The following is a 25,575-nucleotide window of genomic DNA, read 5'->3' on the forward strand; positions in this document are numbered from 1 at the left end:
GCTATTAATAATACACAATGCACATGCTGGGCATGGTGGTGGTACTTGTAATCCCAGCACTCAGGGAGGCAGAGGCAGGCAGATTGACCGCTGTGAGTTTGAGGCCAGCCTGGTCTACAAAGCAAGTCCAGGACAGCCAAGGCTACACAGAGAAACCCTGTCTCAAATAAATAAATAAATAAAATGTAATGCAAGCACATATAAAACACTAGCTACAGACCAGGCATATCCTTATTATAAACCACCACCCATGCGATGGGTTTAGTTTGTACAATCCTATGAAGTATGATTATTCTATGCCTTTTGCAAAGGAGAAGGATGAGGCACACAGACACCTGCTGACCTCCCCCAACATAACATGGCATGTTCTGGAGCAGGAGTTCTCAACCTGTGGGTCTTGAAGCCTTTGAGGGCCAAATGACCTTTTCACTGGGGTCACATCAGATACCCTGCATATCAGATATTTATATTGTAATTCATAATAGTGGGGAAAAAATCACAGTTATGAAGAAGCAACGAAAATAATTTTATGGTCGGTGGTCACCACAACATGAGGAACTGTATTAAAGGGTCACAACATCAGGGAGGTTGAGGACCAACATGCTGGAGCTATGATTATAGGCAGGAGGCTCTTAGCCTTGAGACTGTGCTGCCTTCCTCTGCTGCACAAGCCAGAAAACTCAGGTTCTTCCTGGACAGCCTCCCAACCTGGATGTCACTCCTGTCAGCAATATTTCTCACATTTTTAATTGGTCCCTCTTTTTTTGTCCTCACTACCACCATTCAGAAATATACCATCTGGTCTCGGTCTCAGTGTTGCCATGGCAGTGGTTCCTCCCTGCCCACCTCAGTCCTGGCTGTATTTATCACCCTCTTTCATTTTTTTTTTTCCAGAGCACTTCTTACTATTCTGAGGCTGCTTTGTTCAGTGTCTTGCTGGACAGCAAGCATCAGAGCAGCTACCTTGATCATAGATGCATATGATGCCTAGAATGGGGGGCATATAGCATGTGCTCAGTGAATAGCTAAGAGACTGACTAGGTGGATTTTTTTTGTTTGTTTGGTTGGTTTGGTTTTGGTTTTTGGTTTTTGGTTTTTCAAGACAGGGTTTCTCTATGTTATCTTGGCTGTCCTAGATTCGCTCTGTAGACCAGCCTGGCCTCAAAATTCACATCGATCCACCTTTGCCGCCCCAGGTGCTGGGATTAAAGGAGTGCACCACCAGGCCCAGTCATTGGTGGATTTTTATCTGTTTCCACTTCATCTGTTGCCACTCCAAGTGTTTGTTTCTCAAATCCACGTTTCTCCATGGGATCAGTGTGATTCTTCTCACTAGAATAGCAGGGTAGGGGTGAGGAGGTGGAGGGGGGTGAGGGGGTTGGGGTTGGCTAAGTGAGTACAGGCAGTTGCTGCCAGGCTGAGGTCTGAATTCAGGCTTCTGAAGTCACATGGTAGAAGGAGACAACCACTTCCTGCCAGTTGCCTTCTGATCTCCACAGCCACCAGTTTCTAAAAATCCTTTTTAAACAAGAATAGATGGAGTGACTAGGTGCTGTAGACTGAATGGACCTCCACGTACTCAAATTCGCAATGAAATTCAAGCTTCCAGTGTCTGGGAGTGAAGAGGCCCATGAAGAGAGTGGGCTTCAAACTGGACATCTTGGCACATACCTGCAACCCCATCCTTTGGGAAGCTGAGACAGGAGAATTGTTCGTGGAAAGCCAGCCTGCACCACACAGTGGGGCCTCTGTTGGTGTTTGTTTTTTTAAAGAGGAGGCAGCTGAGTTGATGAAGCACTTAGCCCAGAAGCCTTAGGACAGTCTCTGGCTGCCACAGAAGAAAGCCCCAGTAGGGCAGAGCACATCTGAGATCCCAGTGCTGGGGAGGCGGAGTCAGCCAGCCTTGCCCAGTTAGCAAACCCTAGAACCTAGGGAGAAGACCGACCCAAAATGGCCTTCCCCTCAACAAGGACACCCAAGGTTGACCTCGGGCCCCACAAGCACACCTTTGCGTACCCGTGCAAATGCACGAAAGCATGTAAGGAAGATGGACTCCTAGGCCCACCTTTCCCTGAGGATTTACACCCAGTTACAAGGGGTGGGGTAGGGTGGGGGGGTGGGGAGGTGGGGGGGGAAGGGGGAGGGGAGGACAGGACACAGACAGGTAAGTGGCTCATACTCTGTAAGTAAACATGCAACAATCCTGTAAACAACTGAACTCAAACCCAATAGGGCATCTTTTAAAAGGTTATTTTTTTAGTCTAAATCTTTTCTGTCTTTAATGAGAAGAAAGACAGAAAAAAAGGCAGAAAAGAAAAAGCAGGCTTCATTAAACACTAGCTCTGCAAGGACACTGATCTTGGGCTTCTTGGCCCCCAGAAATGTCACAATACACACCTGTGATTTAAAAGGTGGAGGCAGAAAGATCCAGGCATCCCAGGCCAGTCTGGCCTACAAAGCAAGTTCAAGGCCAGCCTGAGCAACTTGAGACTCTGCCTCAAAAGCCTGTTTATAAGGTTGCCCAGGTAGATCCAGGGCACTCCATGTCTCAAAATCCCTCCAAGGTTTCCTGTCAATGAACGGCACTCCTTCCATCGCAAGGAAGACCCATCCACATGTTCCCAGAAGCCCACACCTAGGATAAGACGCTGCAGCAGACATAAATATTTGTGGTTCCTGAGCTCTTCCTGCTTTCTCCTGCTCTCCTCCCACCCCCTCCGTGCTTGTGTACATCCTGTTCCCTCCCCAGGAATGCTGTCCGTGTGACACTCCCACTCATCCCGAAGCTCTCAGCTGAAGCATCACCCTCCAGAGTCTTTGCAGCTGAACTCCCCCACCCCCGGCCACCTTCACCCCAAGGACAGCAAACCACTGAAGAACCAATAAGGTTCTTAACTTCATTGGGCCTCAGTCTCCCAAACTCTGGGAAAAACAAAACAACAGTATCCTCTTGATAGGGCCACAGAAAGAGGGCAATGTTCAGAAAATATGTGAAGGATTCACTGCACAGTTTGAAGCTTAACAAGGGTGTTGCTATTACTTGCAAGTTCATAATAATATCATACACTCATTTGCAAGTATGTCTCACTAACAACAAGAAGACTCCTGAGGGGTGATGCCGCACCGTAGTCTGCCTATCCACCGGTGTCTGTACTTGGCATCCTGTCTTGATCCTATCTACCAGCTACTCCTCCATGACCCCTCCCTCCTTCCACATCCCCCTCCCAACTTCATGCCCACTCCTCTTTGTTGTTATTTTTTACCCCACTGACTCCAAGTTAGTGCTCGTCTAGGCACAAGGGTGTGGCTCCACCCACTGCAGCATGGGCAAATCTCCCTCCCTTAGCAGCTATCAACTGCCAATCATTCTCAGCTGGATGAGGACCCAGGCGCCCCTTCCATGTCTTTGCTACCATAGGTCAGACAAGCATGGAATCAAGCCTTGTTGGGAGCCAAAATGAGAGGGCAAATAACCTACCACTAATTTAACACTTACTAAGTGCCTGGTTTGTTCAATGCCTACTTAATGCCTAGTGCTTTAAATACAGTATTTTAGCTCTCCTTCACTAGATGTTATAAAATGAGAAGACTAAAGTTGAGAAAAGCCAAGTACGTAATAGTGATAGTTAGACATGGTGGCTTGTCTTTAATCCCAGCATTTGGGAGGTAGAAGCAGGCAGATTTCTGTAAATTCAAGTCTAGACTGGTCTATACATTGTGTGTGTGTGTGTGTGTGTGTGTGTGTAATAAAATACTCAGTTACCACCTATCATGATGCTACACGCCTGTAATCCCAGGCCTCATGAGGCCCAGGAAGGACTGTCACAAAATCAAGGACAGCATGGTCTATACTGTGAGCTCTAGGCCATCCAGGGCTACATAGCTACACATCATGTAGCTATTTTATCTCATAAAAATGACAACAAAGGGCTGAAGAAACAGCTCAGAGGTTTAGAGCACTGGCTGCTCTTCCAAAGGTCCTGAAATTCCCAGCAGCCACAGGGTGGCTCACAACCGTCTATGATGAGATCTGGTGCCCTTTTCTGGCCTGCAGGCATACATGCAGGCAGAACACCGTATACATGATACACACACACACACACACACACACACACACACACACATATATACATATATGTGTATATATATATATATATATTTAAATGATGACAAAAAAAGCAGTTAGACCTGGGAATGTAGCTCAATTGGAGAAAGCTTGCCTGCCATGTGAATAGGCCTGGGGTTGAGCTCTAGCATTTCAATAAAGTAAAATAAAAAGGTACATTCAGGAAGAAAATAAAGAAAGTCAGGTGTGGCACAGATCTTCAATCTCAGCACCTGTAAACTGTAAGAGGAACAAGAGTTCAATGTCATCTTAGTAGGTTATACAACTAGCTTGAGGCCAAACTGGGTTGCTCGAAACCATGTCTTAAAAACAAAAATAAAAACGAGAGAAAAGAAAGTATTGCAAATAAAACACACCTGACTGTAAGGAATGCACTTACACCAATACAGCGGCCCCATCAGCAGCCAGGGCACATCCACCCGTCTTGCAGCTGGGCTCTAGAAGATTCCCTGTGTCCTTTGGGTGCTTTACAAAGGCTCACATCATGCCTGCCCACAGGGATGAGTGGAAACTCTGGTCCCACAGGCAGGGTACTGCAGCCCTGCCTTGGCACTTACAGACCCACACCCTCGCTCTAGGTTTCAACTTTCCTACTGCTGAAAGGCAACTGGGTCAGCTGAGACCACACTCTGCTGAAGGCCAGCGGCTACACACAAAGGGTCCTCAGTATGACAGCTCCTTCTACAATCTGTGCTGTGTTTAGAAGTCCCTGTCACTGGGGAAACGAAGGAGTAAAAGTCTGGGTACCTGAGAAGCTAATAATTGGTCTAGTTTAGCGTGGTCCTGGAGACTAATGTTTTAGCTTGCCACTGGCATCTCCTAGAAGCAGAAAGTAGGATAATGCCCTACACACACACACACACACACACACACACACACACACACACACACACAGATAAGGATTCATGTGAGAGTTGTTTTCTCTTTTCTCTTTTACTGGAAGCCTAGCAGGAGTGTAGAAATATCCTACTTCCTACACAGCCCTCCGTCTGACTCCTTCCCCATTTCCCAGTAAGTGGACTCTTTACATAAAATTGACCTTTCTTTCTGACGTCATAGCTGCCCTGGAAATCACGGTTGCCCTGTTTGGCCAGATAGAGAGGTTTCACTTACAATTGTTCAGACAGTCAAGAGATGTACATAAGCACACTTCAGTCAACAATGGAGCCAGTCCAGGAAGATTAGATTCCTAGAAACTCTACAGCCACCTCAGTTTACAGGAGAATTCCCTGATGTCTACACAATGAGACAATCACGTGGTGATTATCCTATTGTCATGGTTAGAGTGAGGTGGCTTTCTGCAGGGTTGAAGAGAATCAATGTTTTATTAAACTAACTAAAAGAGTATCTTATACCAAAAAACAAAACCAAAAAAAAAAAAAAAAAACCTATAATTTTAAAGAATTTTTAGTTAAAAAAAAATTCAATGTTAATTTTCGCCTGATCTATGAAGCAAGCTTTCATGATCTGGAGTATTAGGAGCAGCCACAGACTACCTTATTCTTGGCCAGTCTCAGTCTGTGGTAATTTCCTGCTGCATTTGCCCCCCACGAAGAACGTCACAGAGTAAATGGGACAATGATAACAAGAAAGACTCACAGCACAGGCGATGCGGCCATTAATGAGACAGTGCACAGTCATCCAAAGGCCCCAGCGAAGGGCTGGGAGCATAGCTTAGTCAGTAAAATGCTTGCTGACATAAGCCAAAGTTTCATCTCCAGGAGCCCTGAGTTTATAATCACAGCCAGCACGAGGGAGGCAAAGACAAACGGATCCCTGCAGCTCACTGGGAGCTTGATCAATGAGTTCCAGGCCAAAGAAGAGGCCTTGCTTCTCCTCCACTTGAAAGGGGAGCAGGAGAGATGGCTCAGTGGTTAAGAGCACTGGCAGCTCCCTCTAGCGTTCCTGAGTTTAATTCCCAGCAACCACATGGTGGTTCATAATCATCTGTGATTGATCTCTTCTGTCATGCAGGCATACAGGCAAATAGAACACTCACTTATATAAATAATAACAAAATCTTAAAGATAGGAAAGAAAGAAAGATAGATAGATGGATAGGGAGAAGTCCGAGCGTGGTGGTGCACACCTTTAATCCCAGCACTCAGGAGGCAGAGGCTGGTGGATCACTGTGAGTTCGAGGCCAGCCTAGGTCTACAAAGCGAGTCCGAGGCCAGCCTGGTCGACAAAGCGAGTCCAGGACAGCCAAGACTACACAGACAGACCCTGTCTCAAAAAAAAAAAAAAAAAAAAAAAAAAAAGAAAGAAAGAAAGAAAGAGAGGGAAGAAGGGAGAGAAAGAGAGAGGAAGAAAGAAGTATGGACAGTGTCTGAAGAAATATAGCAGAGATTGACTTCCGACTTCCACCAGCATCCCCCAGCCCTCTACACACAGACAGCTCAGAGAAAGGCACACAGGGCCACATCCTCATTGCTATGGAAAACCTCTTTCAATTCAAATCCATCACAGCCCAATAATGGGTGAAAGGTATCAAAGGAAGAATCAAGTACAGGGTGTGACCCTGAGAGCTTGTCCTCACCAGTAGAAGGCACCCAAGAATGGACGACTTCATTGGGAGTGGCCATCGCAAACACAGGGCAGCCCGGGATAGCTCAGATGCCTGTACAGAGACTGCCACCTGAAGCACACTCTGACATGTGCCACAGATGCCACGCAAGCAGAGGCAAGTAATGCCCATGCCATCCATGAAGGGCTTAGGGAGCTGAGCGGGTTCTGGATGGGAGAGAATCGTAGGGGCTTTTCTAAAGGCTCCAAGCCTACAAGAGGATCTTTTATGGAGGTACACTGGTCAAACAAGGCAGTTGAATATAACGTTACCAGTGTCCGGTTCTAAGCAGCCAACCCGAAACAGGTCTGCCTATGTAGCAACATCAGAGACTGGGCGTAGGGTCCTGGGGAGGGTGCTGTCAGGGTTATATGTAATTCAGTACTCAGTTATCTTGCCCCCCACCACACCCCACCCCACACCCAAATGGTCCAGACCACAGAGATAGCACAGCAGGAAGAGAGGGGTTGGTAATCAGACCCAAAATGTGAAGCACAGCTGAAGACATCAAGCTTAACAGTATTCGTCCTGAGATACGCGGTGCCCAGGCACAGAAGAGAGCTAGCTTGGGGGACATCTAGGCCATTTATATTAAAGGTACACATGCTAAAAATCGGGACATCCATATAAAAATGTATAGGCCACTCTGAGGACGGAAAGCGCTATCCTCTGATCAAATGGATTAAGTATTTTGACTAATTAAGTCTTTTGCAGGGAGTGGAGGAGGTGGGGGTGGAGGGGGGCAAGCTACATCTCAGCAAGGACTTCATCTGAACCACTCATTTGGGCTAATGGTAGGCATAAAACAGAGAGATGGGACAAAATTTAAAAGACTTTGTAATGCAAACACAACATCTGGAGAGACCTTGGCATTCTGGTCCAGGACAGAGTCTCTCTTGACATGTTGCCTGGCTTCAGCTTGGTCTCTCCTGTGACAGGGAAGCTCATTACTTTGTGGGGCCTGTTTCGTCATACAAACCGTCATACTAACGTGAGCTGAATCCTTCTCATTTGCAACTTACCCTCCCCTGCTCTAATCCTATTTCTTTCTTTCTTTCTTTCTTCTTCTTCTTCTTCTTTTTTTCTTTTTTTGGTTGTTATTGTTTTTGTTTGGTTGGTTTTTGTTTTTCGAGATAGGGTTTCTCTGTGTAGCTTTGACTGTCCTGGAACTCTCTTTGTAGACCAAGCTGGCCTTGAACTCACAGAGATCCACCTGTCTCTGCCTCCCAAGTGCTGGGATTAAAGGCATACACTACCACACCCAGCTTTCTCTAATTCTATTTCAATTCTGTTTTGTAGGGTTTTGTATATAGAGCTGGGAATGGCAGCCCATGACTGTACCTAGCATTCCAGAAGCACAAAGACCAGCCAGAGCCCTGGCTCAAAAGTGAATGCTATTAAGCTCACCATAAACAATCTTCTTTCTAGTCTAACCTCCTTTTTGTCAACCAGCTCTTACTTTTGTTTGCTTGTGAGACTGGGTTTCTCTGCGTAGCCCTGGCTGTCCAAGTACACAGACATCCACCTTGTCGCTGCCTCTGGAGTGCTGGCATTAAAGGTGCGCCACCACCGCAGGCCTTTCAATGAGCCCCTAAAATGGTTTTTTTGAGGCAAGCTTTCTCTTGTACTCCTGGATGTTCTGGACTCACTTTGTAGACCAGGCTGGCCTCGAACTCACAGAGATCCGCCTGCTTCTGCTCTCAAATCCTCAACCCAGCATGTAGGAGCCGCCACATTCTCCTTGTAGCCTCTATGTCAACTCCCACCTCACACACGCACGCACGCATGATCTGCTCCACTCCAAAGGAGCAGCCTTCAGGGACCACAAGTGCCCATCCCAGAACACACAAATTCCTTACCCAAATCAAAAATGAAATAAAATTGCTTTTCCCTAAAAGAACCATGCTACACTTGACCTTTAAAGTATGATGTACACATTTAATCACAGCCCTTAGGAAGCAGAGGCAGGAGGATCTCTGAAGCCAGCCTGGTCTACAAAGCCAGCTCCAGGACACTCAGGGCTACAAAGAAACCCTGTCTTAAACAAAACAAAACAAAAGCATGACTCAAATGCAGTTGGCTCCTCCTTTGGAGAGCCAGTCCAGTACCTTCAGCATTGGCAATAGTGTTGCTCCTTCTCATTTTTTTGGACAACAGTTTAGGGCAAAGACCAGAGCACTCACACCCACAGCAGAAGCATCGGAGGCACTGCATCCCACTCTCGGCCATTTTCTTCCCCCCTCCACATCACTTCCCTTTTCTTCAAACTTACCTTTCTTCCCGCACTCGAGGACTCAGGAACCTGCTGGAGTCATCGTCATGGCTGCTCTGTTGGCTGCTCTGCTGGCTGCTGAGGAGAGACAAAGGATAGGAACCATTAAAACTTCTCCACCTGTCAGGCATAATGGTGCACACCTTTCATCCTAGCACTCGGAAGGCAGAAAGCAGGCAGAACTCTGTGGGTTCGAGGCCAAAGTGAGTTCAGGATAGCCAGGACTGCAAGAGAAACCCTGTCTCGAAAACAAAACAAGGGGCTGTAGAGATGGCTCAGTGGTTAAGAGCAGTGTCTGTTCTTCCAAAGGACCTGGGTTTAATTCTCAGCACCCACATGGCAGTTCACAACTCTCCGTAACTCCAGTTCCGAGGGATCTGACACCCTCACAGCAATGTGCATAAAGTAAAATTAAATAAATTATAAAAACAATACAAACCATAACAAACAAACAAAAAAGAATTCTCCACCTTTCTCAACCCTCAACTACACAAAGAAATGGGATTACAAACCCAAGTGAAAGCAGACCGCTCTGGTAGAAGCAGAGGTGCTGAGCTGAGCCGAGCTGAGCCATGAACCTGCTGAAAGTCACTCTCACAGCAGGCAAGGCAGCTCTGCTGCTGCCCAGACTGGAGAAGCCAGGAGGTAACCTACTGTCTGGATTCCCAGGTATGTATGCCTAAGTAGGCAAGTACGGACAGCTTCCAACGTGGTTGTTTAAGCTCTCTGACGGACAGTGACCCATTCTTCTCCAACCCACCCAAGCCCCCAAGGACCTGGTGCTGTAGAAAAGAGAGGGCTTGTGAGGTATGAGGGAGGGAGAAGGCAAAAAGTCGAGTTGCTAGGATCTGTACCACCTACCAGGTCCACTGCCCTGCCCTGAGGGAGGACTGAGAGGAAGGGAGGGAAAAGGTAAAACCTCAGGTCTTCTTACTCTGAGGGCTGGATGAATACAGAGCTCATTCAAAGCAGAGTTTTGAGGCTGGGTGTGGTGACGCACGCCTTTAATTCCTGCACCTGGGAGGCAAAGGCATGTGGATCTCTATGAGTTCAAGACCAGCCTGGTCTACAAAGCCAGTTCCAGGACAGCCAGGGCTACATAGAGAAACTCTGTCTCCCACAAAAAAAAAAAAAAAAAAACTTTAAGGATTCTATACAACATCGGAATATATATTTAAAACTTCTTGGAACACAACATTGCTTCAGTGTTGCTGACACATGTCATTTCATATTGGGGATTCACCTGATTGACTCTTACCATTCACTAGTGTGCACCATGGAAAGCACTTGACAGGAAGAGTAGAAGAAGAGTATCTAAAGTTCATGGGTTTTATAACATAATAGTCAACGGGTTCCATTAACCCAAAAGACCAAGATAAGCATTTCAGTCTCTGAGGAAGTAGGATGGCCTTGGCGATAGCAGAGAGAGAGAGAGAGAGAGAGAGAGAGAGAGAGAGAGAGAGAGAGAGAGAGAGAGAGAGAGAGAGAGAGAGAGAGAGAGATTCGACCTGATATTAACAAGCTACTCCACTAGATGGCACTGTTGTTTCCCAAATCACAACCAACCCAACACCCCTGTCACCTGGGTGAGTCAATTTTTGGGCGCCCCCTTCTGGTCTTCCCATGGATTGGAAAGTTCAGCTAACAGAAGTAAAAACAATTGGTCACCTTTAAAATGTCTGTTGGCTCCAAGTAACTAATTATGCCAACTAGGGGCCAACAAAATGGCTCCGTGGGTAAAGATGCTTGCCTCCAAGCCCTGAGACTTGCAACCTGAGTTCTATTACTGCAAAGGAAAGAACTACCTACCAAAAGGTGTTGTCCTCTGGTGGATCATATCACACCTGTGCAAACACACGCAAACACACACACACACACGCAAACACACACACACAAACACACACACACTCCCCACCCCACACCCCCACCCCACCCTGAGAGACAGGGTTTCTCTGTGTAACCCTGGCTGTCCTGGAACTCGCTCTGTAGACCAGGCTAGCCTTGAACTCACAGAGATCTCTCCGCCTCTGCCTCCTGAGTGCTGGGATTAAAGTCATGTGCCACCACCACCTGGCAACACAAATATTTAAGAAAAAAACCAAAACAAAACAGGAAGGCAGAGGCAGCTGTATCACTGTGAGTTCGAGGCCAGTCTGGTCTACAGTGCGAGTCCAGGACAGCCAGGGCTACACAGAGAAATTCTGTCTCAGAAAAGAAGAAAAAAAGAAAACAAGCCTGCACACACCCAACAACGCCAACAGGAGGCAGTGTCAGTATCAAGGCAATGGCCGAGTGTAAAACATGAAGCCCTCAGTCACAGAGCACGATCCTGTGGTCAGAGAGTACGCATGGACGGTGTGGTAACACTCTGCTATGTGTTAGAGTCACACTCCACTTCTTCCCCACCCCCACCCCCACCCCCTCATAGATTACATCCTGACTGAAGTTTTCCCTCCCTCCTCTCCTCCTGGGCAGGCCTCTCAGGGATCACAACTCACTTCTTACTTGTATGACTCTGAGTGATTCACAACATTTCCCCTCACTCACCAGAGTGATAGCTGCTGACAGTGACACTGATAAAGGAAACAGTACGGGTTTATAAGATCAGATATAAGAGAAGCGCGGAGACCAGCGTCCGCTACGCATGTTAACTGCCGTGCAATGCTAGACGACACAGCAGGACAAAAGAGGACAACACCAAAGTAGAAGACGTAAGTCAGACGTGGACCCTGTATTCAAGAGCAAAAAAATGATGACTCTCACAAAACATGAGGTGCTTCGAGAACGGAAAACAAGAGCTCATTTCTTTCTGGGGCCAGTAAAAGAGAAGTGTCTCAACAATAAGCTTTTTGCATTGGAACTCAAAACTGGATGGAGTCCAGCATGGCAGGACACAGAGGCAGGACGGTTCAAAGCTAGCTGGCTCGTGCTTGTAATCCCCTTTACTGGGAACGCAGAAACAGGCAGAGCTCTGGGGCTTACCAGCCAGCTTAGCATGGAAGACTTGGCCAGTGAGGGACCCTATCTTAAAAACAAGGTAGACAGCAGCTGGGAAATGACTCCTGAGGGTGACCTGGAGTTCCACAGGTACACACACACACACACACACACACACACACTCGAACACATCAGAGGGAATTAATACTCACAACACTGGGAAGAGCTGGAGGAAACCCATGGTAATTCATGAAGCATGCTCTGAGATGCATGCTGGACAAATTCCCTGGATTCCCCCCAAATGACCATCCTCTTCCCAATCCCAAGAACCCACGAACCCCAACCATACACCTAGAAAGTACAGCCTAGCCTCACAAGCCACAAGAAGATGCCCTTGTGCCCTCTTATGGAGATGGAACCTGGTATCTTTCTGTTATTTTATTTAGCTTAGTGTCTTATTTTAGTCTTTGCAGTACTGGGGATGTATCTCGGGGCCTTTCAGGTGTTGAACAAGTACTCTACCACTGAGGTGTCCGTCAGTCTTCTTTTATTTTGAGACAGACCACTACGTTTCTCAGGTTGGCCTTGAACTCACAATGCAGCCTCAGGCTTGAACTTTCAGTTTCCCAAGTAGTTCGGATTCTTTTTTTTTTTTTTTAATATTTATTTATTATGTATACAGTGTTCTGCTTGTATGTACACCTGCAACTAGAAGATAGCACCAGATCTCATTGTGGATGATTGTGAGCCACCATGTGGTTGCTGGGGATTGAACTCAGGACCTCTGGAAGAGTAGTCAGTGCTCTTAACCGCTGAGCCATCTCTCCAGCCCTGTTGTTCAAACTCTATGCATGTGCCACCGCATCGTTTCCTGAGTAGAATTAGCTCTCCCTCCCCCTGGCTATGCTGCACTGGTCTCCTGAACCTGGAGGGAGTTTTGAGATTCAGATGGACCAAAGCAGCCATGAGGCTTGCCAGATGAAATTCACTCTTCCCCCAGATTTGATGGAAGCCACCCACAACAAGGCCACTGAGCCTCAAGTGCCCGTTTCTCTGCTTTTGGCAGTAGTCTGATGCATTAGGAACAATTATCTCATGCTAATTGGGAGTTGCAAAACACTGCAAGTGACAGTTTCAGCTGTCTTTGATTAATAAACAAGGAGAAATAAATTCTCTCGAACTGTGGATGGGGTAGAAACAGACAAGCCTGAGTTTTCCCTGGCTTTGATTCTTGTTGGCCTTATCACCCCAGCCGGGCGCACTAAATCCTCTCTTAGCCTAATTCCTCAAGAAATGGAGACTCAGGAGAGTCACTGTGTTTAGTCACTACTTAATCCTCAATTTACAGAGCTGGGGATTATATTTCAAGGAATCCGATCATCGTGCCCCAAACTACGAAGACTCAAGTTCTAGTCTTGACTCTGCCACTTAGCAGGGGAGATGGGATTTACTGTATCTAAAGGTCAGATGTGCATTGCAATGAGGTTTGGAAATGAAGCTGGGTGTGGTGGTGCATGCCTGTAGTCTCAGGACAGGCCAGCCTGTCTACAAAGTGAGTCCAGGACAGCCAGGGCTACACAGGGAAACCCTGTCTTGAAAAACCAAAAGAGTTAGAAATGGTAATGATTGTGGCAGGCATGGATACAAATTGTACTGAATAGGCACAGTTAGCTTTCCTGATAGGTACAAGGAGCCACAAGGTAGCCACAGAGATTCTTAAGGTGTTTGTTGTTTGTTCCTGCTTTTGATATATTAGTGTCTTTGCACTATTGGGAGTCAAACCTAGGGCCTCAAGTGTGCCAGGCAAGTACTTTGTGGTTGAGCAATAATATCCATACAGAGGAAATTCTTTTTTATTTCCTCCTGGATGGGAGCATATGCACGTGTCACAGCATGTGTGTGGAAGTCAGAGGAGAGCTTATAAGAATCTGTTCTCTCCTTCCACAGTGGGGTCCCCCAAGGTTTGAACTCAGGTCCTCGGGGTTGGTAGGAGGTGCCTTTACTTACCCATTGAGTCATCTCATTTCAACTCCAAGAGAGATGCTTAACGAGAAAACCGTTAAGAGCCCCTGGCCCTGAAATATAAGAGCCGCTCCATCACAACTGGAGGACAGGCTGCGTTCCACGCTGAATTGTCTCCACATATAAAGTGACTCTAGTTCACAGTTTTGGTTTAGGTAGGAAAGGCATATCCGGGAAGAGAAAGGAGGTAACGGAGAAGTAGAGAATAAAGAAAACCGGTTTCTAGCCGAGCGTGGTGGCACACGCCTTTAATCCCAGAACTCAGGAGGAAGAGGCAGGTGGATCGATATGAGTTCGAGGACAGGCTGATCTACAAAGTGAGTCTAGGACAGCCAAGGCTACACAGAGAAACCTGTCTCGAAAAACCCAAAAAAAAAAAGAAAAAAAAAAGAAAATCGGTTTCTGTTTGTCACCTGGCAAGCAAGTATGGGAAAGTCTAATAATAGAAATAAGTACACAGATGCAATTGGGACGTTGTGAAAGACTGCCAGCTTCTTGCACAACATACCTAATAGTCTCAAATAGTACTTAGAAAATCACAGGCTGGGAGCAAACTGCCAATCTGCCTACTGAGCTTGAAGGCTCATTTCTGTTTAATGGCTCCCATGGGAACCTGCAGCAGGAGAACTGGCCGGACAAAGATTTACAATAGGCTCAGAACGCAGCTCAATATTTTCCTCCCTCACAAAAATCCACAAACACCTCTCCGTTGAAGACTTCTTTCACCTCTAAACATGCCCGTTTCTGGGCTTCGTTTGCTTTGGGTTTGCTTTGCTTTGTTTGAGACGGGGTGTTGTTCTGTGGTTCAGGGTATCTGGAATTTAACTATGTAGCCCAGGCAGAGCTCTAACTTGCAGGGGTTCTCTTGTCTCTACCTCCCCAATGATGGGATTACAGGTGTGAGCCATCATGCCCGGCTGTGTTTTGTTTCCTGTGTAGCCTGTCGTGTCTTCAAACCCCAGATCCTTCTAACTCAGCCTCCTGAGTAACTGAAACTATAGGCTCCACTGTGCTTAGCTTCCATGTTTGTTTTTTAAATGGGTGGGGAGGTCTCCTTCAACTCTTTTTTTTTTTTCCCCCTTTTCTTCATGGCGATTGACATAACACACTGCTTGGTGACTGTTAAGTCTTTGTCAAAACATAGTAAACTGGTACTTTAGCATCAGAGCCAGAAACTATTGACCTAATTATTTGGGGAGCATCCAACCTAGGGGGCCTCACATACACTAGACAAGCATTCTACCGCTGAGCTGTATGGCTAGCCCTGTGAGTAATCGTTTGAAAGTTTCCTACTGACAGTGGTGGTCACAACAGAGGACACACACACACCACACACACACACCTGGATTTGTGAGTTAATCTGTTGCAATCTGGACCTCACACCCACCATTCCGGTTTTGTTCCCAGGGACAGTGGCTAGACTGTCTTGCTTTTAAACTAGGAGTGGTGACATGCACCTGTGGACTCGGCACTTGGGGAGACTGAGGCAAGAAGATCCTAAGTTGCAGGCCAGCCCGGGCTACAGAGTGAGACCTATGTCACAAAGCAAAGCAGACAAACAAGAATCCTAATCGTACTGGACTGCCCCAGTAGGTCTGACATGGAGAGTGGTCCAGCGTTTCGAAGAGCCTCCTTCCAGACTTCTGTGAGTCCTAGGGGCCCCCTCTGCGGTATTTGTGCTCTCTTGTCTTGGGTATTTCATGTGTTCTTCTGGTTGATCCTGAAGTGTTACCCAGGACTCCTGCAGCCACTCTTTCAATAAATTATCAAAGATCAACAACATACTAAACAGTAGTCTAGAGGCCACACACTAGTGTAAATGGTAAACAAAACGCTGGAACTCTCTGCATTCAAGGAGGCAGCATACTAGCAGGTTGCTTTTCTTCTGCTTCAAATCAAGGAAGCTAGTCTTCAGGGACCCCTGACATCATTGCCACAATCTTGTGCAGCAACAGCACATCCCCTGGAGAGGGGAGGATTCTCAGCAGATGCTCCAATAACCCTGAGGCCAGGGAAGAGTCAAAATAATCTGCAATGAGCCTGGTGTGGTACCTTACACCTGTAATCCCCAGTCCTGGGGAGCTAGGGCAGCAGGACTGCAGTGTGTTCCAGGTCAGCCTGAGCTAAACAGTGAGGCCTTGACCAGGGCTGGAGAGATGCTGTTAATAGCTCTTCCGGGAAGCCAGGCGTGGTGGTGCACGCCTTTAATCCCAGCACTCGGGAGGCAGAGACAGGCAGATTGCTGTGGATTTGAGGCCAACCTGGTCTACAAAGTGAGTCTAGGACAGCCAAGGATACACAGAGAAACCCTGTCTCGAAAAAAAAAAACAACAACAAAAATAAGAGCTCTTCCAGGGGACCCAGATTTGATTCCTAGCAACTGCATGGTGCTCATAACCATCTGTAATTCAAGTTTCAGGAAATCTGATATTCTCTTAAGACCTCTTCAGGCATGAGGTACCCACGTGGTGTAGAGGTATACATGCAGACAAAAAAACCTTTACACATAAAAATAAATAAATATTTACCTCTGGTGTACTGTTTGCCATTTACACTATGCTTTTTTTTTTACAAAAAGGGAGACCCTGGTCCCCCCAAATGAGTAAATGAATAAATATAATTTTATTTATTTATTTGTTTTTGGCGCTTTCAAGACAGGGTTTCTCTATGTAGGCCTGGATGTCCTGGACTCACTTTGTAGACCAGGCTGGCCTCGAACTCACAGCAATCCACTTGCCTCTGCCTCCTAAGTGCTAGGATTAAAGGTGTGTGCCACCATACCCAGCCAAATATATTTTAAATGTTAAAATCAACTAGAAAACCCATGGCAATGCATCTGAGGTGGGGATGACCTTCACCTACTCTTGACAGGTAATACAGCCAACTCCCAGAGATAGCAGACAGAGAGCTGAGCTGACCCATACAGTAGCCACCAGGCACATACATTGTGTGACTTTTAATTAATTAGAAACTCAGACCTTAGCTAGTGGCTTCAGTAATGGGCTGTCCAGACATTTGCCTTCTACTAGAGAGCTTTACTGGGCATTACTTGTAAAAGAAGCTTCCAGGGGCTGGTGAGATGGCTCAGCGGTTAAAAGCACTGACTGCTCTTCCAGAGATCCTGAGTTCAATTCCTGGCAACCACATGGTGGTTCACAACCATCTGATGGGATCTGATGGTCTCTTCTGGTGTGCAAACGTACATGCAGACAGAGCACTGTATACATGATAAATAAATCTGAAGAAGAAGAAGAAGGAGGAGGAGAAGGAGAAGAAGGAGAAGAAGGAGAAGAAGGAGAGAAGGAGAAGCTGTTTCCAGATCAAACCAAGAACTGAAATTCTAGCTCTGCCATTCGTGTTCTGAGCAAACCTGAGTCCTCTCTGCCTTCCCATCGCCACGTCTTCTCAGATCTAAGTTAATAGGCTCCTTGCAAAGATAAAGTGACCTGATTAGTATAAGCATTTAACAAAAGGATTGGCAATCAGTAAATGAACATCTGTCAAATGGCCACAACCCTTATCTTTAGTATTGTATCTTACTGAGCTCTGTTAGCACTCAGCTCTCTGAGGACTCTTGCGGCAAGCAGGTCCATTTCTGACTTCAGTGTCTTTTCTCCTCTCTTTGTACGTCACTATGAGACTCACATTAACTGGAAGTGCACCTACACTCCGCTCTACACCAAGGCTGGCCAACTCCACTTCCTTCTGTCTCCCAAATCCCCACTGTCCACTTGTCACTCACCCAGGTGCTCCAACACCTCTCTCAGCACTCCACACTGAGACTACTTTGATAGGTTCCCAGCTGCTTTTCCTGTTGCCAGTCTGGGCCCCTCTCCAGTGCACCCTCCACAATGACACAATGACCCTGACAGGTCATGTCCTGGTTTAAAATCCTGGAGCTAGCCAGGGACATAGTTCAGTGACTAGAAAGCTTGCCTAGTATGTTTAGGGCTCTGGACCCCAGGAGGAGCATGCAACATGCTTGTACACTCGCAAGCTCACATGCACATGTATATGTGTGCAAACACACACCCACATCCTTGGGTCTTCACAAAATTCCAAAGCCAGGTTCACACTTTTACAATAAAGGGCCTCCTAACCTGACTGCTGTCACGTCCCAGCTCCATCATCTCCTATAGCCAGCTCCACTCCAGCCATACCTGTCTCGCCTTTGAACTTACTCCTTCTCTGGCCTGTCACATACTCTCTACTTCTTTCTTTGGCCCAGTAAACCCAGTAATCCCTGCCCTGAGGCAGCAACGGCCTAAGGATTGAGCTGCACACTCTAGTGTTTGACTGCCCGTGTTCAGATCTTGTCTCTGTGGAAGGTGCTCGGTTTCAACCCCTGTCAGGGGTTCTGCACTACAAACTAGCACATACATTATTGGAGCGTTCTCGGAGTTAAGGCCCGCACTGAGTACCCAGGCTGTGCATGTAGGTACTATGTCTTCCATTATTCGTCAAAAATGGAAGCTTCAGGAAGGAAGTTCTCCTGGCGGCTGTCACCTACACTCTTCTATGTAGCATCCTGAAATGGCCCTTTTTCATAGTTGTTATGCTTAGATGGATTCTAATGAATAATTTGCTTCACAGCCCAGCATGGCATCACATATCTGTAATCCCAGCACTTAGGCAGAAGAAAAGGGAACTCTAGTTTGAGGATAGCCAGGGCTCCACAGCAAAACCTTGTCTCAAAAATACATGTGCTAGTAATTTCACTTCGCTTTATCTTCTACTATAACTAATAATTATTTGAAAAGTCCTATTTTAATTGTAACTTCTTTCCATTCTAAGTGCGTCACACGGCCAAGTGGTGCTGGGGCACGCTTATCCCACTAGCCAGTTCAGAAAGACTCCTTTTTGAGTGCTTTCTCAAATCAACATAGATTGTGTATCTGCCTCCTTGTTCCCCAACATTTTCCAAATGCCAGTGTTGAACGGGCCCCACTCAACATTCCAGGGCACAGAAGAGGTCGTCTGTGACCTTTGCCTCAAGAACGGAAGCTCTGATGCTGAGATCTGGAGATGCCAACTAAAAAGAGATAGACATATGTGGCCTCCCAAACAAAGAGACCATCACAGCAGAACTATTGGCTAGCTCCTAGCACCTCCTCTGTCCTACCCACATGCCAAAGACAGGATCTATCTCTCAGTCATTAAAGGTCAGGAGCTGTGTCTCATGCTCCACAGAAATTTCAGGAGAAGGTGGACAGGAAAGAGCGGGGCCCTTCAAGAACACACTAGGAGCAAAGTTGACAGTAGGCTGAAGCCTCCCACTGTCCGCTTCTCCTACTGAATGTTTCAAATCTCCATGCCAATCTCAGGCTGTCACAGATACAGATAATTACCCTGCGACTGGGCAAACAATGAATACGTTATCCAATGCCTCATTCTACGTTATTTTTTCACAGAGAGTAAATAACTCTTCCGCCACAGTAAAATTCTAGACCTCTGGCCCCACACAATTGAAACAATTATACTTACCCCATTACATTCCTGGAATGGGATCTGAGAAAGGGGCAAGAGAGTTTGTCTCAGTTCCAACTTCCTTCAGCTGCTCTTAGCTGAAGTAGCGTGTGGCTTTTCCCCCAGTTTCCACCATCCTAGTAGCGGCTTTGGCCTCAGTCACTACTTTGCTTCACAGTGAATCTTATGTACTCTTGAAAGAGTAAATGCAAATTAACCAGGTCACTCAGAGGTAAATCTTTCACTCAGGAAGTAATGTGGTCAACCGAGTCCCTTCTCAAAACTTGAAGTCTGTAAGAATTGGTCAAGACTCCGGACTGCAGGCCTCATAAACCTTGCCCCCACAAATATCTCTTCCCTTCCTGCTCTTAACAGACTGTGCTCCATTCCAGACTGCAGAGAAACCCCTGCTCCCCTAAGCCAGAACACTCACCTCAGGGAAGGAAAACAATGCAGAAAAACTGCAGGAACGGGGAGGAGAAACCATGATACCCACACACAGACACCTCACAACCTTCCTTTGAGACAAACACTCTGATCCCTCAGCTCCCTAACCTCCTCCCTAACAGGAGTAGGGCACAACACACCAGCACTACCTGTCTGTTCTCTATAACACCCAAGCTTCTTCCCGTCAGAACTCCTTAAACTGTATCCCCAACAACCGCCATGTCTGGAAGACACACATGACTAAAGAGTATTCGGTTTTAATTAACTTACATACACATTGTGGTTCTTGTCAAAGACACCTAACGACCATTCAGAACTTCCAAACAGCACCAAATAACACTTGTCAACCACAATAGGTTGAGAAAATTCAAACATAGGCCGGGCATGGTGGCACACACCTTTAATCCCAGCACTCGGGAGGCAGAGGCAGGCAGATCGCTGTGAGTTCGAGGCCAGCCTGGTCTACAAAGCGAGGGGGAGACCTGGTGGCACTCAGAGGAAGGACAGCAGGTAGCCAAGAAGAGACTTGATACCCTATGAGAATATACAGGGGGAGGTAATCCCCCTCAGGAACAGTCATAGGGGAGGGGAATAATGGGAAAATGGGGGGGGGAGGAATGGGAAGATACAAGGGATGGGATAAACATTGAGATGTAACAAGAATAAATTAATAAAAATAAATAAATAAAAAAATACCCCCCCCCCGCAAAAAAAAAAAAAAAAAAAAAAGACAGTCAAGATAACACAGAGAAACGCTATCGAGAAACTAAATTAGTAAAACAAACAAACAAAACATTTGTCTGGTTGCTGTTAAGTTCTGAGAATATAGAAACAACTAGAAAGCCCTCCTTCCCCCCTCTCCCCCGGGGAAACCACCAACTTCATAACAATATACAAATTGCTGTTGGCTTGATCTCCTCATGGCTTCTCATCCTCTACCTGATTCTGAGAAGCTGAGTTGTTCCCAGTCTCCTCCTCCTCCCACATCACACACCCAGTCTATCCATCTCAGCACACGTGCAGCTGCTCACCACGGAACCTGCATCTCCAGCTCTGCTTCCCTGTACCCAGCTGGATGTGTCACCAAAACCTGCCTCCCCTGGCTCCTCCAACAGGTACAAACTAATGTCCCTTCCCCTTCACTCTTCCTAAGCAGCTCATAGCTGCCTCCTCAAGGCCATGCTTGATGACCTGAGTCCTAGCCTTGGACTCACATGGCCCTGGGACTCACTCCTGCAAGTCAGCCCTCTGACGTCCCCTGTCTGTCACACAAAAGTATTTTGTGACATAAACAAAATAAATAAAAATATTATTGAAAAAATGATATGAGCCTGGAAAGGGGCATGTTTAAAGTCGCTTTACTTATTGTTTGTTTGCGTTTTCTTTTGGTTTTTTGGAGATAGGATTTCATTATGTACCTACCTCTGGCTGTCCTGGAACTCACTATGTTGACCAGGCTGGCCTTGAATTCACAGAGATCACCTGGCTCTGCCTCCCAAGTATTCGGATTGAAGGTGTGAACCACCATGCTTGCCCGGTTTGTGTGTTTGTTTGTTTTTTGTTCTTTTGGTTTTCGGTGAGGGCTTTCTCTGTGTAGCTGTGGCTGTCCTTGACTCACTTTGGTTTGTTGGTTTTTAAAAGCCACTTTAGGAGGTTTTAGGAAGCAGGCCGGACATATTCTAGTTCGGTGGTGGGATAATATCAGCTAGTAAGAGCTGATTATGTTTGCCACTTTTATGTTTGCAGATTTCAGTGGCATGAGAAACCAACTGTGGTGAAAGTGTTTACACCACAGACATTAGCAGATGATTCCAATCAATGAACCCAGCCTGGCTTGCAAACACTTGTCATCAGAGTTGAAGAATTAAAGGTCTATTTTAATAGGGTGGGGCTCATTCATTTATAAACCCGAGGTTTGCCTCTTCAAATTCCTTCCCTGCCAAAAATCAAAACCAAACAGCCAAAACCCAAACCAAAGCAATGATAAAATACTCCATTCAGATCATACTTGGGTCTCCTTGGATCAGACTCCAGGGTGAACAAGGAGATAGGAGCCTATTTTTAAAACAGTCTCCAAGTGATGTAGCCAGTGTGACTGGTCCTTGTTTTGGGGGTGTTAGAACAGACGATGGATGCAAAGGTAGGTAAGAGGTAGCAACAGTTTAATTGACAGAGTGGAGGTATTGAGTTTCCTCATTGGGACCCCTAAGTAGATGGAAGATGATGAAGGTGAGCCATCTCAGCAGCTCAAGGAGGTTGTATGTGATTAACACACACTACTACATGTATGTAAATATTGGTATGTACAAACATTATATATTATATTTTAAAACAAGATATAATATCTTAGTTTGTTTTTCCTTTTCTGTCTTTTTTCCTTTGGGGGAGGGGTAGATTTATTACATTTTTAATTATATTTTATTTATATTTTTCATTATATGGGGAGAGCAGTTCCTGCAAGTGCAGTGCCCTTGGAGGCCAAAGGCACTGAATTACCCTGGAACTGGAGTTAAAGACAGTTTGGAGTCACCTGATAAAAGTACTAGAACTGACAGGGCATTGTGGTGCATGCCTCTAATCCCAGCACTCGGGAGGCAGAGGCAGATGGATCACTGTGAGTTTGAGGACAGCCTGGTCTACAAAGCAAGTCCAGGACAGCCAAAGCTACACAGAAAAACTCAGTCTCGAAAAATAAAAAATAAATTAAAAAGTGCTGGAATTTTAAACTCAGGTCCTCTGAAACAGCAGTAGTTATCCTTAGCCACTAAGCAATCTCTTCAGCCCACCCACCCCCACCTTTCTCTTTTGAGACACAACACCTTAAAGGTTCTATGCAGCCAAAACAGACAGCCTTAGACTTTGATCCTCCTGCCTCTGCCTCCCAAGTGTTAGAGTTACAGGTATGTGCTATCGCGCTTGGCCCAATGTTAATTTTTAGAAAGTAAAGAAACATACACTGATCTCCATTTTAAAGAAGAAAAAAGACTTGGCGGGAGTAGGGGATGTAGGGCGTGCCTAAGACTAAGCTGTTGGCAAGCTAGAAAACAAGGGACATGGCCTCTGCCTTTGGGTTCTCCGTCCTCTTGCCTGGAGTCGACTATAGTATTGGACCCCAGTGCTCACATGGAACTTCAAGAAGCAGGCCTCGGAAATGACATCACTGATTAAAGCCTGGGGACAGACCTGATCTCGGGCTAGGGCAGGGGACTCTGATGGACCCGGGCATTCATCCTACTGACTACTGTGTTGGCTGGAGGCAGCAGAAGCAAGAAGGTCTAGAAGTCCAACACAGCAGAAGCCTCGACACAAGAAGTAACAAGAACCTTCAGTGGCCACTGTGAGACAGTTCTCCAGGGGACATTGACACTGGGGTCACTTGACCACATGTGGGGAAAAAACACACACACACACACACACACAAATCTAACACTTAAGAGCAGGATGTATTTCAACAACCCCAGCTGGGAGGTGGGGGGGGGGGCAGGGTAACCCTACAGACAAGCCAAGCAAAAAGGAGTGATGAGACAGGGACCAGAGCGGAACTCGCTCCAGATCTAGGGCTTCTGTGACTTCTAGGAGGCCAGTGAAGTGTTGGCTTACAGTCCCAAAAGAAGACTCACAAGAGCCAGGCCAGCTGCGGAATTCTTGTGCCCTGCTGGCTGGCCTCTTCACATAAACAAGCATAGGAAACAGCTGCTGCCGAGTGCCAACCTCTTTCCACTGCCAGCCACACTCAGGAGCTTGACTTAGGAGCCAGCCTGAAAAAGACTGGCAGCTGATTTTCCCAGAGTGTTACACTAAACGGCTGCAAGTATATTTCAGCAGAGGCCGGAGCCCCCCACCTCCACCCCACCCCCCACCCCCCAAGCCCTCTCAACTGACTGAAGGTCCCACTCTGTTAACAACGCCTGTTTTCACTGCAGTTGTCAAGACTTCCCAACTTTAGCTCTGCACCTCTCTGGCTTAACCTCTGAAAAGGTTTAAAATATGGGACTGAGGAGAAGATTCAGCCAGTCAAGCTCTTGCAGGCAAGTGTGAGGGCCTGAGTTCAAGTCCCTAGCATCCACATAAAAGCTGGACAATCCCTGCACTGAGGAGACAAGAGACATGAGGATCCCTAGGGCTTGCTGCCTAGCCAGTCTAGTTAAATCAGTGTATGTCAGATTCAATGACAGGCTCTATCTGAAGGAAAAAAAAAAAAAAAAAAAGGTGAAACGTCATAGAGGAACAAAAGGTGAAATGATACTAAGCCTGTGGCCTCCACATGCACACACATGTGAACCAGCACTTGTACACAGGAATACATATGTGCATATACAACACACATACACCAAGGCTGAATATATGAATTATGAAAGTTCAAAGATTTTTAAAAGCTTTGAACTCCGTCATAAAAAGCCGAGGACAGAGGAACCCAAAGAGGCCTGCTGATGCAGGTACAAAAACCAACCGGTTCTGGGGACCTAGTAGAAGACAAAGAAGTAAGAGGGTGACACGTCAGATTTGTCACAGACAAATTATTCCAGGGACCACTGGCCTTGAGGACAAACAGCCTGCGAGAGCTTCTAAATTCCAGAGAGAAAATTCCAGAAGAGGGCAGTTCCCTGCTTCCCTTTCTCTGTCCCACTCTGCCCAACTTCATTTGCCCTTAGCACCTGGAAAAAACTGGCTTACAGGAGAGCTTCCAACTGGAAGAAATAAAAACAGTCCTAAGCAAAGACTTGAGGACCTCAAGGCCTAGAAGGAAATAGTACCACGGACTGCACCTGAAGGCAGGATGAACAGAGTCATGGCTGACTTGTCTGCTTTGCCACTTTCTACACAAGACTAGATAGCATATATTGGGGGTTGCTGCTGCTGGTGACTGTGATAGTTTATTGAGGCAAGGTCTCAGTTTGCAGCCCTGGCTGGTCTGGAACGCATGAGCCCCACGCCTCAGACTCTCAATGTGGCGGGTTATAAGTCTTGCCCTACCATACCATGCTCTAGTAAAGTGCTTTAACAACTTTAGTTTTGTTGTTTTGTTTCGTCTTGAAACAGGGTCTTCATATGCATCACAGGATGAACTTGAACTCACTATATAGACCCTACTGTTGCTGAATTCTTCTTTTTTTAAAATAATTTATTTATTTATTATTTTATGTGCATTGGTGTTTAGCCTGCATGTATGTCTGTGTGAGAGTGCCAGCTCTTGGAGCTACAGACAGTTGTGAGCTGCCATGTGGGTGCTGGGAATTGAACCCAGGTCCTCTGGAAGAGCAGACAGTCCTCTTAACCACTGAGCCATCTCTCCAGGCCCTGTTGCTGAATTCTTGATCTTCCTGCCTCCACTTCCCAAATGCGCGCTCTCTCTCTCTCTCTCTCTCTCTCTCTCTCTCTCTCTCTCTCTCTCTCTCTCTCTCTCCCTTCCCTCCCTCCCTCCTTCCTTCCTTAATCAATCAATAAAACACAAACTTACTATATTTTTAGTGGGTGTGGGTGTGGGCTCATGCCACATCCATCTTGATAGCCCCACTTTGATAACTTTTTAATAAGCCATTTATATCATACATGTTACTAACATGGAGGCAGCAGGTATTAAGTAATTTGGAACACTGAACAGAAGCAAACAAGTTGAAACACCCACAGATCTTTTATTTAGGGTTTGAGTAATTTGGTGAAACATACACACATGCAATATCACGCTCCTATCACACATCCAACCATCCCTTTCCCTTCTGCAAATTTTTGACACTGCTCT

At 46.4% G+C, this 25,575-nt stretch overlaps 1 protein-coding gene across 3 annotated transcripts in view; it reads right to left on the minus strand.

The window, feature by feature from the left end:
• Gramd1b (GRAM domain containing 1B) overlaps positions 1 to 25,575 on the minus strand; it is a 243,994-nt gene that overhangs the window by 115,552 nt on the left and 102,867 nt on the right. For all 3 annotated transcript variants that reach the window (XM_051156231.1, XM_051156229.1, XM_051156230.1), the window contains exon 3: positions 8,964 to 9,041. In XM_051156231.1, the coding sequence (XP_051012188.1) occupies positions 8,964 to 9,041 (78 nt within the window). The remainder of the gene's footprint in view (positions 1 to 8,963; positions 9,042 to 25,575) is intronic.

Source organism: Acomys russatus, chromosome 14 (genome assembly GCF_903995435.1).
Source record: "Acomys russatus chromosome 14, mAcoRus1.1, whole genome shotgun sequence".
Lineage (NCBI taxonomy): Eukaryota > Metazoa > Chordata > Mammalia > Rodentia > Muridae > Acomys > Acomys russatus.